The following is a 15,766-nucleotide window of genomic DNA, read 5'->3' as shown; positions in this document are numbered from 1 at the left end:
ATAGTTAAGAAGTTAAAAACTGGACAGTAACAGACTGCGAAACCCAGTGATGATGCAATCTGGTGATATTTTGAACAAAAAACTCTCAGCCATGCTTGTAGCTGTTTCCATCACTTCACAATGACTCAGACATTCCAGGCTTCACAGTGACACAAAGTGTCATTTCTGGAATCTTATTATACAGTCAAAAAGGATGCCACATTTTTTGAGACATACTTACATTCCTTGCAAGCTTTCTGCTGTTAAGTTATTCCACATTATCTCATTAGCTTGAAGATTTTCGTTTTCTTCCAGTAAAGATATATCAAACACTATTTCTTGTTCTACATTCTCTGGTGACCTGTTAAGTATACAAAATAATTTAAGATTTATATTACACAGTATATACACACACAGAGACGCTAAGTGTAGCTCAGAAGCTAACTATTTGTTCCTTTCCAAAATGATTATGTCAATAAAAAGCATATTTTAATCATACGGAAAACAAAAGCAGATTGAAGACAGGCAACATGATAGCTTTCCTTCAAAATAAGAGTGCAGTTTTAAAAAACACAACAAAACACAAAATGGAAGACATTTCCTTGGATTAAGGTTATTACATAACTAAGGCTTTTAATGGACCACCATATGGGTGTATGGATACATAATAACTGATCCAGTTGCAAGTTTAGGACTAACTAATAATATGAATATTAATCTATATATTAGTAACTGAGATAAAAATGCATGCACATAATTCCAAGAACTCACTGGGACTACTTATCCGAGTGACAAATGTGCAAGATCAGACCCATAAAGAACAAATAAAACTTATTCTTAAAACAAACTTTGCTTGAAATTACATAGCACATAGCTAATGCTGTGACTCAGAATTTCTAGGTCCCACAATTGTATCTGCCTACATATCTTTATCAGTAATTATCAGAGTTTAGTATTTTCTTTTTTAAAAATCTTATTGCTGAGTTTAAGACTTGTTTATTATTTAACGAAGTCCTTGGACAGTTTACAAAGATGGAGATAAACAGGTCAGACAATCTTACAAATAAGGATGAAGCATTACAGTCAAGTAACAATTTAAAGGAACCCAACTGAAAACAAACTAAGCATATACCAATTTTCAGTATTAAGGCTTAACACAGAATATAATTTCTTCTTGCGAGGTAAAAATGAATAAAAGGACTAGAATGGAAAGCTTATACCTGTGAGCTTCTATGAAGCTATTGTACTCTGAGTTAGGGTCTATCTGTTCAACAGAAGTCTGGATCTCTTTATGGACATTCACTATCTCTTCTGTTACAAGACTGGTGATCTGACTGTATTCATCAAGGATTCCTTTTCTGTGGGGGAAAAAATACAATAATTCATAGATTCAAAGGCCCGAAGGGACCATTATGATCATCTAGTCTAACCCCCTGCGTAACACAGGCCATAGAAGTCCTCCAAAATAATTCCAAAAGCATACCTAATGTACAACATGTTTTCATGAATATATATTTCAGAAAATCTTAATTTACAAACTAAAAGAACAAACAAATTCAGATAATTTCTTATTTTTTCTAGACCTTTAGTGTAAATCTTCATAATACTTGGCAGTCTTTAATACACTAAAGCACTTAGTTTTAAGAATTTTAACCCCGAACTCAACAAAAAGGGGAAAACTTTTTTGTTCTTGTTCCTAGTTTTCATTCTTCATACAACGATTTTACTAATATTTCAAAACTCTGTATATTGTTAATATTCTTATTCTGTTCTGCTACTACATTTTTAAGTTACATCTCTGTAGTAACAGATGTAAAATTAAACTATGATAACAAACAGAGTTGAATGCCTTGCAATTAGTTGTTCCTACAAATGGCTGCTCCAGCTGGCTAAAGAGAGAGAGAAAAGGAGTACTTGTGCCACCTTAGAGACTAACAAATTTATTTGAGCATAAGCTTTCGTGAGCTACAGCTCACTTCATCGGATGCATGCAGTGGAAAATACAGTGAGAAGATTTTATATACACAGAGAACATGAAACAATGGGTATTACCATACACACTTTAACGAGAGTGAACAGGTAAGGTGAGCTATTACCAGCAGGAGAGGGGGAAAAAAAAAGAAAACCTTTTGTAGTGATAATCAAGGTGGGTTATTTCCAGCAGTTGACAAGAACTTATGAGGAAGGTGGGGGGGGAAATAAACATTGGGAAATAATTTTACTTTCTGTAATGACAGATCCACTCCCAGTCTTTATTCAAGCCTAATGTAACGGTGTCCAGTTTGCAAATTAATTCCAATTCAGCAGTCTCTCGGAGTCCGTTTTTGAAGTTTTTTTGCTGAAGAATTGCCACTTTTAGGTCTATAATCGAGCGACTAGAGAGACTGAAGTGTTCCCCGACTGGTTTTTGAATGTTATAATTCTTGACATCTGATTTGTGTCCATTTATTCTTCTATGTAGAGACTGTCCAGTTTGATCAATGTGAGAGAGAGGAATCAGACTGTACATTATTGGAAAAAATAAAGAACCAAATTATGGTCCCTCCATCAAAGGGATTCTGCGAGAGGGAGGGCTCTGGGAGCATATTCCCTACCACCACCGCCGTGCCTCCAAACAGATAACTGACAAATTAAGGAACAACTAACACAGGCAGCACCATTAGTTACTCATGACACCATATATCACTACCAAGGAACAATTGCAGCAGTACTTCATCTGAACCCCCCACTGATAATTTTAACATCAAAATGTAGAGCTGCAACACTGACTCATTAGTTTAATAAAGAATGAGCTACTTTAATCTAAGATAACAAATTAGTGTACAGTTAGTCTCCATATTACAGGCCAGTGTGCATGTGACCCATGGGACCTTTTGCTCTCTATCATTTTAACTAATCAAATAATCTGCTCTCTGAATACTCTACGCACCAGAAGAAGCACACGTATGCTCATGTCACATTCAACATATATACAACAGTAAATAAGGAAGTGTTATTTACTTCTTCTCATAACACATGAACTAGGGGGTCACCAAATGAAATTAATAGGCAGCAGGTTTAAAACAAACAAAATGAAGTATTTCTCCACACAGCGCACAGTCAAGCTGTGGAACTCTTTGCCAGAGGATGTTGTGAAGGTCAAGACAACAACAGGGTTCATAAAAGAACTAGATAAGTTCAAGGAAGATAGGTCCATCAATGGCCAGAAGCTGAGAATGAGTGACAGGGAATGGATCACTTGATGATTATCTGTTCTGTTCATTCCCATGGCACACCCGGCATTGGCCACTGTCGGAAGATTGGATACTGGGCTAGATGGACCTTTGGTCTGACCCAATATGGCTGTTCTTATATGTACCAACCAAAAAACCCAACAGCAGGAATATTTAATTTTTGGCATTCCTTAGCCATTTTCTATTTTCTATTTTACCTTTTTACACTTTCAATATTAACTTCAGCTATCTCATTGTGTTCTGAAAGAAGACAAAAAAATTTTTTAATATTGATCACTATTGACCAACCAGAGTAGAGTGCACATTAGAGTAGAAGGAACATTAATCTATTTTCCTTGTAATCATTTTTCAAGTAGATGCTTAATGAACCCCAAAAATGTTGCTTGCCCGGATTTCCTCGCTATTTGAGTAAACAGTGGAGGCAAGAAAAAAATTAAAGCTCAATCTAACATTGGAATATAGTCGAAAAAATTTTAAAATACAAGGTACATGATTTGAGATTAATGTAAAAAGAAGTGGGCATTCAGGAAAGCAAATATTTATACATGTCTTAAAAAATTATATTTGTAGAATGGGTTAATTGCCTATTTTCTATACTAGTTTCTGTGATACAAATTTTCTTCCCTTCAGTTCTAGGCATTTTCTTCCATTCTGTTATCAAGTTGGAGCTATACTACATTTTACCAATTCACTACAGGGCTACCAGTCCATAAAACCAGGATTGTTCAACCATACCTCATGAAGGTGTCCCATCTCCCCCACACTAAAACCACCCAGATCCTAGCCTGAAATTCCCTGAAACATCAGCTTTGGTTCTATCTTAGATTCAATGTTATCCAATAGTAGCAGTGTTCCAGTGAAAAGCCACTTTACAAAGAGTATTCTACTAATAAGGTGATAATTTATAAATGGCACCTTTTTACTTAAGAGAGCTGATCCTGTGTATATTCAGATATCCAGGTCCACTTAGTGACAAAACTACATTTTTATTGCTTTATACTCTTGTTGGTCCTGCAGATCAGAGAAAATGTTGGATTCTATTCCAACTTGTGCATCAATAGAACTATTTATTAAAATTGCAGAGATGAAGTGGGTGAGGTAATATCTTTTATCGGTCCAACTTCTGTTGGGGAGAGACACAAAGCTTTCAAGCTTACACAGAACTCTTCTTCAGGTCTTGAAAGCTTCTCTTCCAACAAATGAAGTTGACCAATAAATGATATTACCTCACCCATCTTGTCTCTCTAATATCATGGGACCAACCCAACTAAAACAACACTGCAAACAACAATATTAAATTACAATCATTTACAGCTATGGACCTCCACTGATGCGACTGGGACTACGCACTGGTGTAACTAAGGGCCTAAAGTGGCCCAAACACTCTATTACTGGTGATGATTAAGTTAAGAACTTGGCCTGATTCTCAAAAACTCTATAGAGATTGTGTCTGCAGGGCTGGCAATTAGAAAATCCAACTTGTGTACATGTAAATTATGCACACTTTGGGAGGGATTTTCAAAAGCACTCAATGTTGGTCTTATTCTCAATGGGAGCAGAGGTAGGCCAATACTCAGTGCTTCTGAAAATCCCACATTTGATATGGAGTTACTGATAGAATCAACATGAAACCCTGCAGTGTCATTTTTAGATTAACTTTTCCTAATAGTATCTCAATTGGGGTAAGTACATATTTTACCCACTACTGAACTTTTCAATTCTCAGGTCTCTAAAGAAAGAACCCCAATCAGGGATTTTTTTAAAACTTGAAATGTACATGGTACGTGTTGTTTCTCAGCACTTGCCTCCATTACCTGATTGAGTGCAAAAACTGATGACAGAGTGTCACAACAGAAGGCATCTGAAACACTAGGATAACTAAGAAAACGATTTCTCCATGGTCTCTGTAGATAAATCCTGAGCAGCCAGGTGGAAGAAACTCCCAGCAGCTGATGGAGAAGTACAACTCAAACAGTAGCTAGCTAATTTGGGTCAGATGGCTAACCTTCCCACAAGACCCAGGGAGAGAAAGGAGCAGGTATGCCCCCACTGCAATTAGACACTGGCAGCTGGCCCATGTCAGCTGACTCAGGCTCACAGGGCTCAGGCTGCAGGGCTGTTTAATTGCAATGTAGACTTCTGAGCCTGGCCTGCAGCCTGAGCCCTGGGACCCTCCTACTTTGCAGGGTCCTAGAGCCTGGGCTCCAGTCTGAGCCTTTGTCTACACCACAGGTAAACAGCCCAAGTCAGCTGGCATGGGCCAGCCACTGGTGTCTAACTGCAGTGTAGACATACCCCAAACGGCCCCAGGCTGGTACCACTGACAAGAATTGGATTTTTCCTGCCTCCTTTCCTACAGAGATCATAGAATTCTATTGTACCAAGTTAAGGAAGCAGCAATTTGCCCTCACCTATTCCTCTCTTTCTAGTCAGACATTAGCAAGGAATAGGAAAGATGATGATCAAGGAGCAAGTTGTTTCGTGCAAGCAGTTTAAGCTCAGAACTTGTCAAGAATTAAAGGTTTCAGAGGAACAGCCGTGTTAGTCTGTATTCGCAAAAAGAAAAGGAGTACTTGTGGCACCTTAGAGACAAATAAATTCGTTAGTCTCTAAGGTGCCACAAGTACTCCTTTTCTTTTTTCAAGAATTAAAGGATCCCACAGTGTCCTCTCCATGGTCCTTGAGAACAGGTACTTTTTTCAGGTGGCTTCTTCCTTCTTTTGCTATTCTATTAGCTGCTCTCCTCGCTAACCCCAACACCAAATTCCTCAAACTTGTCCTTGTGACTCACCCCACCAGCTGTTAGTTGTTTTTTTGTTTTTGCCAAACAAAACAAACACACTATAAGCACCAGTGAGAATGGCTTCCGGGCCAGGATCAAAGAAGTCAATGGGAAAAAGTTTTGGGCGGAATTTTACATTTAAAGGAATTTATATACTACTTGTTACACTAACCAGTGCGTCCAGACCAAGTCTATTGCATCCCAGGAACCTAGGGGCATACCAGGAGGCATAAGGGCTAGAGAAAAGATTCTCATCAGAATCTGGTGTCCTGCAGGTCAAGCCTCTTTCTGAAAAGAGAAAGAGGCTCAGGAGAGCTGGCTGTATTTCAAGGAATCCCTGTTGAGGTTACAGGGACAAACCATCCCGATGAGTCGAAAGAATAGTAAATATGGCAGGCGACCAGCTTGGCTTAATGGTGAAATCTTAGCGGATCTTAAACATAAAAAAGAAGCTTACAAGAAGTGGAAGGTTGGACATATGACCAGGGAAGAGTATAAAAATATTGCTAGGGCATGTAGGAATGTTATTAGGAGGGCCAAATCGCACCTGGAGCTGCAGCTAGCCAGAGATGTCAAGAGTAACAAGAAGGGTTTCTTCAGGTATGTTGGCAACAAGAAGAAAGCCAAGGAATGTGTGGGCCCCTTACTGAATGAGGGAGGCAAACTAGTGACAGAGGATGTGGAAAAAGCTAATGTACTCAATGCTTTTTTTGCCTCTGTTTTCACTAACAAGGTCAGCTCCCAGACTGCTATGCTGGGCATCACAAAATGGGGAAGAGATGGCCAGCCCTCTGTGGAGATAGAGGTGGTTAGGGACTTTTTAGAAAAGCTGGATGTGCACAAGTCCATGGGGCCGGACGAGTTGCATCCGAGAGTGCTGAAGGAACTGGCGGCTGTGATTGCAGAGCCATTGGCCATTATCTTTGAAAACTCGTGGCGAACCGGGGAAGTCCCGGATGACTGGAAAAAGGCTAATGTAGTGCCAATCTTTAAAAAAGGGAAGAAGGAGGATCCTGGGAACTACAGGCCAGTCAGCCTCACTTCAGTCCCTGGAAAAATCATGGAGCAGGTCCTCAAAGAATCAATCCTGAAGCACTTGCATGAAAGGAAAGTGATCAGGAACAGCCAGCATGGATTCACCAAGGGAAGGTCATGCCTGACTAATCTAATCGCCTTCTATGATGAGATTACTGGTTCTGTGGATGAAGGGAAAGCAGTGGATGTATTGTTTCTTGACTTTAGCAAAGCTTTTGACACGGTCTCCCACAGTATTCTTGTCAGCAAGTTAAGGAAGTATGGGCTGGATGAATGCACTACAAGGTGGGTAGAAAGCTGGCTAGATTGTCGGGCTCAACGGGTAGTTATCAATGGCTCCATGTCTAGTTGGCAGCCGGTATCAAGTGGAGTGCCCCAAGGGTCGGTCCTGGGGCCGGTTTTGTTCAATATCTTCATAAATGATCTGGAGGATGGTGTGGATTGCACTCTCAGCAAATTTGCGGATGATACTAAACTGGGAGGAGTGGTAGATACACTGGAGGGGAGGGATAGGATACAGAAGGACCTAGACAAATTGGAGGATTGGGCCAAAAGAAATCTGATGAGGTTCAATAAGGATAAGTGCAGGGTCCTGCACTTAGGACGGAAGAACCCAATGCACAGCTACAGACTAGGGACTGAATGGCTAGGCAGCAGTTCTGCAGAAAAGGACCTAGGGGTGACAGTGGACGAGAAGCTGGATATGAGTCAGCAGTGTGCCCTTGTTGCCAAGAAGGCCAATGGCATTTTGGGATGTATAAGTAGGGGCATAGCGAGCAGATCGAGGGACGTGATCGTTCCCCTCTATTCAACATTGGTGAGGCCTCATCTGGAGTACTGTGTCCAGTTTTGGGCCCCACACTTCAAGAAGGATGTGGATAAATTGGAGAGAGTCCAGCGAAGGGCAACAAAAATGATTAGGGGTCTGGAACACATGAGTTATGAGGAGAGGCTGAGGGAGCTGGGATTGTTTAGCCTGCAGAAGAGAAGAATGAGGGGGGATTTGATAGCTGTTTTCAACTACCTGAAAGGGGGTTCCAAAGAGGATGGCTCTAGACTGTTCTCAATGGTATCAGATGACAGAACGAGGAGTAATGGTCTCAAGCTGCAGTGGGGGAGGTTTAGATTGGATATTAGGAAAAACTTTTTCACTATGAGGGTGGTGAAACACTGGAATGCGTTACCTAGGGAGGTGGTAGAATCTCCTTCCTTAGAGGTTTTTAAGGTCAGGCTTGACAAAGCCCTGGCTGGGATGATTTAACTGGGAATTGGTCCTGCTTTGAGCAGGGGGTTGGACTAGATGACCTTCTGGGGTCCCTTCCAACCCTTATATTCTATGATTCTATGAAAACTGGAGCAGAAGTCCCTAGGGAACCAGACGTGTCACTTTCTCATTGCTCAGAGTCCATGGAGGTTGAACAAGACTGTCTCACATAAGTTGAAATGAGTGAGGCCTAACATCTGGGGTATATTTTGCCTTTCTATTGCTCATTTGAGCAGATGTAAACTGACTGAATTAAAGAACCACTCCTACTTCATGTGATCCCAGATGAGATCGAGAGAAATCTGGGCAGCGATGAAGTAGATAGAAACAGTACATAGACATCAAATCACTGTGCTCAGCAATTGACACTGCTGTCTGTGACTAAGATGAAAAGGGAAAAATCACAAAACAAAATTAGGGTCATCTGCAGGATTAGCAAATATGAGTTTAAATTAAATGATTCATTTCAAAGTTTTAAAAATGAAGATTGAGAATTTACTCAAACCAACTAATAATGTTAGAAGTTTATAGGAGGAAATGCCCTGTCTTTGACATGTCCACATAGTCCCTTAAGCCTGAAAAACATGAAGTCCCATTTATTTGAATGGACTTTCTATAGAAAACTGCCACCAGAACAAATGACGACTTTTCTTGGCCATTCCATTTGGTAATAAATAACATTGGTTTATTATTTTCTAACAGGACTAAAATAAAAATTAAATGGGATATTAAATAAAATTGACATCATATTACAAAGCAAAAGCAAAAAGGAAAAGATTATCTCACAGTGCTTTAACCATTTCTTCTTGCATCTTCTGTAATGAATCAAGTAACAGAGGAAGCGTAGTGTCATAGTACTGGTGCTGATGTGACTGTGCTCCCTTCAGTGCCAACACATACTGATTATGCAGCATGTGAAGTTTCATAGTGGCTTTATCATAACGATCTTTGGCTTTTTCAGTCTCCTTTCCTGAAGGAAAAGAAAAAGGGAAAATTCATACAGTGATTTAACAGCACACTGTAAGATCACTGCTTGTTAATAATACCAGAAATTAAGTATTCACAATTGCATTTTAGATCAATGACAAATTCACCCCTTTTTGCACCACTAAAACTTTAGGCAGATAGTTAAAAAAAGACTAACCCTGAGAATTCTTTTAATTCTTACATCGGGCCAAATTCTGCTCTTCTTACTGATGATCAAATATGGCAAAAACTCCAAATGACTTTAGTGGGCTTTTGTGTGAATAAGTCTTGATTAAGAACTGCAAGATTTGGCTGATTGCTTTTCAAAGGTATAGCCTAACAGGAGTATATGAAAACTTAGCAGCTGCTGCCTTCTAATATGTGGGAAAAATTACAATAATTTGATGGCATATAACAAAAGTATACAAACACGACAAATCTATGCACACAATGTTCAATCTGCTTCACCACTTCCTACTACAATATTCAATACCTACAAAGTCTCCCAAATCACTTTTCCTCCACATTATCTTCTTTTGAAGCTGGAGATTAACTTTCCTTCACACTAGAAAAATCCAACTGAAAATGATCTAACCAAAGACTCCGGTTTACAGATCTGAATTCTTTATTCAAATCTCCCCTAAAGACCCTTTAAACTAACTATAGTGGGCACTTTCCTGTGCATCTCCAGTGTTCCGTCTTATGTGTCTTTCTTTCAGGCCAAGATGCTGCAATAAGCTCCATGAAAGCAGAGAGCTTCACCCATACAGTGTTTATTTCAAGATCAGAGCTTTAGAATATAACCTCTCCAAGGCAGCAAGTGTTTTGATACTTGTGACACTCCCTTTATAATAGTAGTGTCTTGTACAGAGGCAAGCATACTATCAATACTTAAGTAAATGATAATTAATCTCTAAGAGTCAACTACTATGGTTGCATAATTCAAAGTACTTAAAAAACCCACAAAACAACATTTGCATTTCTAGCAGTTTGAGGTTGTAATATTTTTAAACAGTTTCTGAAAATTATTTTGCCACTTAAAGTTCAATGGTCATGACCATTATAATGCATTTTTTTAAAGCACTATCTTACGGATAAACAAAGCTTGTGCTAAAGCTATCAATAAAACCCTTCGCCTCCAACCAGAAAAATTCAGACTGTGGAAACACATTTCCCAGCTTTGCAAAGACAGCAATTGTGCACAACTGTTTTAGAAGATCATTTGTTTTCAGGTAATAAAACAAATTTTCCAATTACTTACCTATTTTTTCCATGTAGGAGGAACAGAGTTCTCAGGCTATAAAGTGATCAAGATGAACCCTTTGCATTCTGTGTACCAAACAGAAATCATGTACATCTCCACACCCTCACTAGTCAACTCTTTATCTTAGACACCTATGCTAACTACTTCACCTTCTACATCAGGATCAAATGAATTGCTACTCTCCAAAAATTAAATTGTTCGAGTTACACTTTGCATAGAACTCCTACTCTGCAGAGTCCACATTCTTAACTGAATACCTCTGTAGTACTTTTCTCAGGGTCACAATCGTTAGATGCTGTGTTTGTCGAAAGTAGCAGCAGCACCTTGGTACTTAAATTAGGTCAGCATAACTATGTCAGTCAGGGGTACTAAAAATCCCACAGCCCTGAGCTTCTTATCTATTTTGAACTAACCCCAGTGTAGAGGCAAGTTTATCGATGAAAGAATGCTTCTGTCAACATAAAAAGAAAAGGAGTACTTGTGGCACCTTAGAGACTAACCAATTTATTTGAGCATAAGCTTTCGTGAGCTACAGCTCACTTCATCGGATGCATACTGTGGAAAGTGTACGGCTGTTACTCTGAAATCTGTCAACATAGGTATCATTACACAGGGAGGCAGTGTTCCAAAACCAATGGAAAAATATCTTGGGTCAATATAGGCTGCATCTGCGCTATGGGATTATGCCAGCATAGCTATGGCAGCCGACCTATGCCAGTAAAGCCTCCATAGCACAGACATACTCTTATGCTTCAACCAGAGAATGACTGTATTCCGCTGGCAACATAAAACCAGAAGGCATTTGTTTTTAATTTTTGTAACTGTTATATTCACTGTATATAACATCTCTTGGAAAAGGAGAACACCTTCGCAAAACAACATAGAAATCAAAATACCTAACATTCTTTTGATAGTTTCCATATACAGAACTGCCACACTACCAATATTTTGCTATATGCAAATTATATATACATGCGCAGCTATCAACCCAATGCACCATGACAACCAAAAGCACACAGTTGAACATATTTGTGTTAATCATCACAACCACATTGCTGCAGAGACCCTCAGTACTAAAACACCCTCAAACACTACTACAAAGGACAAATTTATTCCTTTCATCTCTAACTCAAATATGTAATTGTTTTCCATAAATTATACCTCTATGACACATCACAACTCATTTCAGAATAAATCACACTATTAGTATGCGCCCTCAACTTTTAACTAACAGCTTTTGGACTCACTATTAATATGAAGAACTTAACTAAAACACTATATCTAGATTGAATTTCTTTTACCAATAGAATTCAGTGAAGCAACATGCACAGTTGATCAACTTGTCAATTAGCAGTGAGGAAAACATCCAAGTTCTCTTTATCAGTATAATTAATTTCATAAACAGATCTAATTACAATTCTATTGCCATCACTTGTTGACAAATCTGTTTAATGTTTATAGTAATAAACTGCATATACAATATGTTGTGCTATAAACATTATAATAAAGCTGGCAAAATTCAATTATGCAAGTTTGACATTTGCATGAGAATCTGGAGTGCTTGTTAAACTATTCTAGGAAGTCAATTATTTCAGTTTTGATTATGAACTTTTCAAGTGTTTATTACATATGGTATAAACCGCATACTGTACAACATGGTAGTCCACTATTTTTAAAAAGTATTTTATTTCAAAAATTAAAGATGGCAAATGGTCTCAGCATCATTCCAGTCCTTACACCTATACATTCTGTGGTCCTATGCCTTCTAGAGCATAATATTTACTCTGAATAAAACAGCAGAGAAACTGAATTAAATTTCTTTACAACCATTAACATATTCAGCTCACTTTCAAAATGTACACTTGAGTTTTACATTAAGTCAAAAAGCAAACAGTTCAGAGAACCTGAGTCTCAGAAAATAAACTATGTGAAAAATTTTGTTCTAGTTCTGTATTTGCAGACATACCATATCAGCAAGTGTATGTTAATATGCAAGAAAGTGACTCAGATTCTCCTGTTTCTCTTTTGTTTCCTATAACTTTTTATACTTCACCGAAAGCTAGAAGTTAAAGCTCAAATTTGGAGAGGTGCTAAGTACCTGCACCTACCACTGCCAAGAAAAGAATTCATGTGTACAGCATTTCTCCAGATTTGGACTATTTGGTTCATATGGCAAAATCCTGAATTCATGTAAGTCGTTGACAAAACTCCCATTGACATCAATGGGGCAAGGAATTCAGTCCTACACTCTGCAGTGCGATGTGTTACATAAAGTTAAATATACAAATCAAAAAGTGACAAGTACTTACATAATATGGTGATGGATGCTACAGAAAACCTTTAGAAGAACAGACAAGTTCTGTCACTTATACCATTTCCGCAGCTAATTAAAATGTTATGAAACTGTCACTTCTATTTTCAATTCAGCTACATGATGATGTACATCGGACTAATACTTGAGGCTTATATACCCTTTGTTGTTACAAAGTTCAGGTACAATTAAGCTTTCAGTTACAGAAACTTTTTCTCTTTAGCAAAATGTATATCATGTGTATGCAGTATCATGCAACAATGAACAGATAAAACTTTACCATTAATGCGGCACTTACACACAAAATCTCCAATCTAACTACTCTGCAATATAATCTTGAGAGGATGGATAGATTTAAATCAAAACTATTTAAACATTGCAGACAGCCTAGAAAAGTAAAGACTGGAGAGGAGAAAGGCCCAGGACAGAGAGGGAGATGCACCAGGACATAATGGGGTTTCTCAGGCAGCAAACACAGACAATGCAGACTCTTGTGGGTCTACAGGTTCACCAGGCTCCCTCTGCAGCCCACTGAGAACTCTTTTCCGGACTTCTCCACACACACCCCTAACATTCCCTATGGCATTGGGCCACGGCATTACCCTACTACTGCACCCCAGGGGATATTAAAGACAATCATAGCTTCACATATATCAACTATGGCTTTCAAAGGCCAGTGTATGTGTAGCTGAAATGGATATCAATGTACTTTCCCCTTCATCAGTTGTATTAATGTATTTGTTGTAAAATTGCACAATTATTTTGGCACTGAATATTTTTACAAAAAAAACGCTATAATTTGGAACATAATTCATCTTTATTAATTCACAACATATTCTGCCAAGTGCTTAGCAGATCTGAAAGCAACCAATTACCTATTAATACACAGTGTCACACAACTCATAGATAGGACCACTCTCAAACAAAATTAAATAGGTGCACTGACAGTTTTATATTCAGACATGTACATCAAGCACCACATAACTCCTACCAGGCCCCAAAGAACAGCAGGGCCAGGTAGAGCACTTTACAACAAAAAACACATTACCATGGCTCACTGTTAAAGCAGCATGTCAAAGACTCCATGCATTGTATATCTCCGCGTTGAGCGCTTTTAATTGCCCTCATGTCTGGCTGTTCAAACTCAGCAGGCAGCTGCTCCACCATCACCCCAACAGACACTTATCCCTTTGCTTACCAAATATTACGCAGGACACAGCAGTTATAACCACTAGAATATTTTTCTCACTGAGGTCAAATCTTGTGAGTAAACAACCCCAGCATCCCTCCAATCGACCTGAAGCACATTCAACTGGCACTCTACATCTTCTGAGCCAGTAGCTGAATCTCTCCTGAGTGCTGTCGAAGTGGCCAGTGTATGGCTTCATGCACTAAGGTAGCAACAGCAGGCTGGGCCCTCCAGGATCACTACTGGCATTTCAACATTCCCAATGGTAATCCAACAGTTGACAAAGACCCTGCTGGTAGCTTTCTGAAAAGTCCCGTATTCTTAAAGATGCGAGAGTCATGCATCTTCCCTGACCAGCCCACACTCATGTCAATGATGCACCAATGCTTGCATCACGATAGAAAAGTAGCCCTTTCTGCTGCTGTACTCTGTGGCAAGGTGGTTTGGTGCCAAAATAGGAATATGTGTGCAGTCTGTCAATCCATCGCAGTTCAGAAATCCCATTGCTGCAAATCCATCTACTACGTCCTGCACGTTGCAAGAGATGCAGGAGACGATTAATGACTCCCATACACTTGTTTGACAACAGTACTTACAGTGGATTTTCCAACTCCAAATAGATTTCCTAATGACTAGTAGCAATTTGGCATTGCAAGTTTCCACAGTGTCATTGCCACTTGCTTCTCCACTGTCAATACAGCTCTCACATTACTGTCCCTGAACTCATAGGCACTGACTCCGTAGGTGCTCTGGGGCTGGAGCACCCACAGGGAAAAAACGGTAGGTACTGAGCACCCACCAGCAGCCCCCCTATGAGTTCCCCTAGCGCCTCCCAGTGGGCCCCATGGATCAGCACCTCCTCCTCCCTCCCCGCACCTCCTGCCCACCACAATCGTGCAGCGGCATGCAGGAGACTGGGAGTGGAGATCGGAGGAGCTAGGACGTGGTACGCTCGAGGGAGGAGGCAAAACTGGGCAGGAAGAGGTGGGGCAAGGGTGGAGCAGGAGCAGGCAGGGTGAGGCCTTGGGGGAAGGAGTGAGTGGGGTGAAGCCTGGGGCAGAGCCGGTGATCAAGAACCCCCCAGCACTTTGGAAAGTCATCTCCTGTGCCTGAGCTGAGAGACTGGACGATGCTCAGTGCACAGATGCAAGAAAGTGACCTTCTGGATCTGAGAGTTCTGCAGCCGCTGATGGTCATCCCAAGCCTGCATTGTAATCAATCCATATTTGATCTGTCAGTCCTCATCTCCAAAGAAAACCTGCACAACACTTTCAAAAGACAAGCCTGAGAGCTTCAATTCATAACTTTGCTGGACACTAAAAATCATGAATTGGAGAGAGAGAGAGACACGAAATTTATGGCTTATTTACAACAATCTCTAACCCACTAACAACTCCTACCAGCTGCCTCCCCCATCCCTTCCTTTCCTCCCTATGACTGGAAGGGTGTTAATGGGCCTCTTCACCTTGAATGGTCCCTTGAAATGTGTTAACAACTCATGCTAAACTATCTGCTCCACACTGGATTTAGCTGTAACACTGAATATGTTTCCCAGACCTGAAGAAGAACTCTAGGTGAACACGAAAGCTAGTCTCGCTCACCAACTGAAGTTGTTCCAATAAAAGATTGCTTCACACACTTCGGGCTTGTCTGCACTGGCTAGTTTTTTCACCAAAAGCCAGTTTTTGGCGACAAAATGGTGGTAACGTACACACTGCAATGTGACTTTTTCGAAAAAAATGC

At 39.8% G+C, this 15,766-nt stretch overlaps 1 protein-coding gene across 7 annotated transcripts in view; it reads right to left on the bottom strand.

Moving 5' to 3' along the window:
* Positions 1-15,766, bottom strand: part of FER (FER tyrosine kinase) — a 436,379-nt gene that overhangs the window by 326,202 nt on the left and 94,411 nt on the right. For 6 of the 7 annotated variants that reach the window (XR_007356596.2, XM_048849501.2, XM_048849499.2 and 3 more), the window contains 3 exons: positions 9,080-9,263; positions 1,200-1,337; positions 221-340 (listed from right to left, as the gene is read on the bottom strand). Coding sequence is in view for 5 of the 7 variants with exons in the window: in XM_048849501.2 (XP_048705458.1) it covers positions 221-340; positions 1,200-1,337; positions 9,080-9,263 (442 nt within the window). In the remaining 2 variants the exon portion in view is untranslated. Of the gene's footprint in view, positions 1-220; positions 341-1,199; positions 1,338-9,079; positions 9,264-15,766 lie in introns of those variants that run through there. The other variant, XR_007356597.2, reaches the window with a different exon arrangement.

This window comes from Caretta caretta, chromosome 5, assembly GCF_965140235.1.
Source record: "Caretta caretta isolate rCarCar2 chromosome 5, rCarCar1.hap1, whole genome shotgun sequence".
NCBI classification, from domain to species: domain Eukaryota; kingdom Metazoa; phylum Chordata; order Testudines; family Cheloniidae; genus Caretta; species Caretta caretta.
Note: the sequence above shows the minus strand (reverse complement) of the source record. Positions and strands in the feature narration are given on the sequence as shown.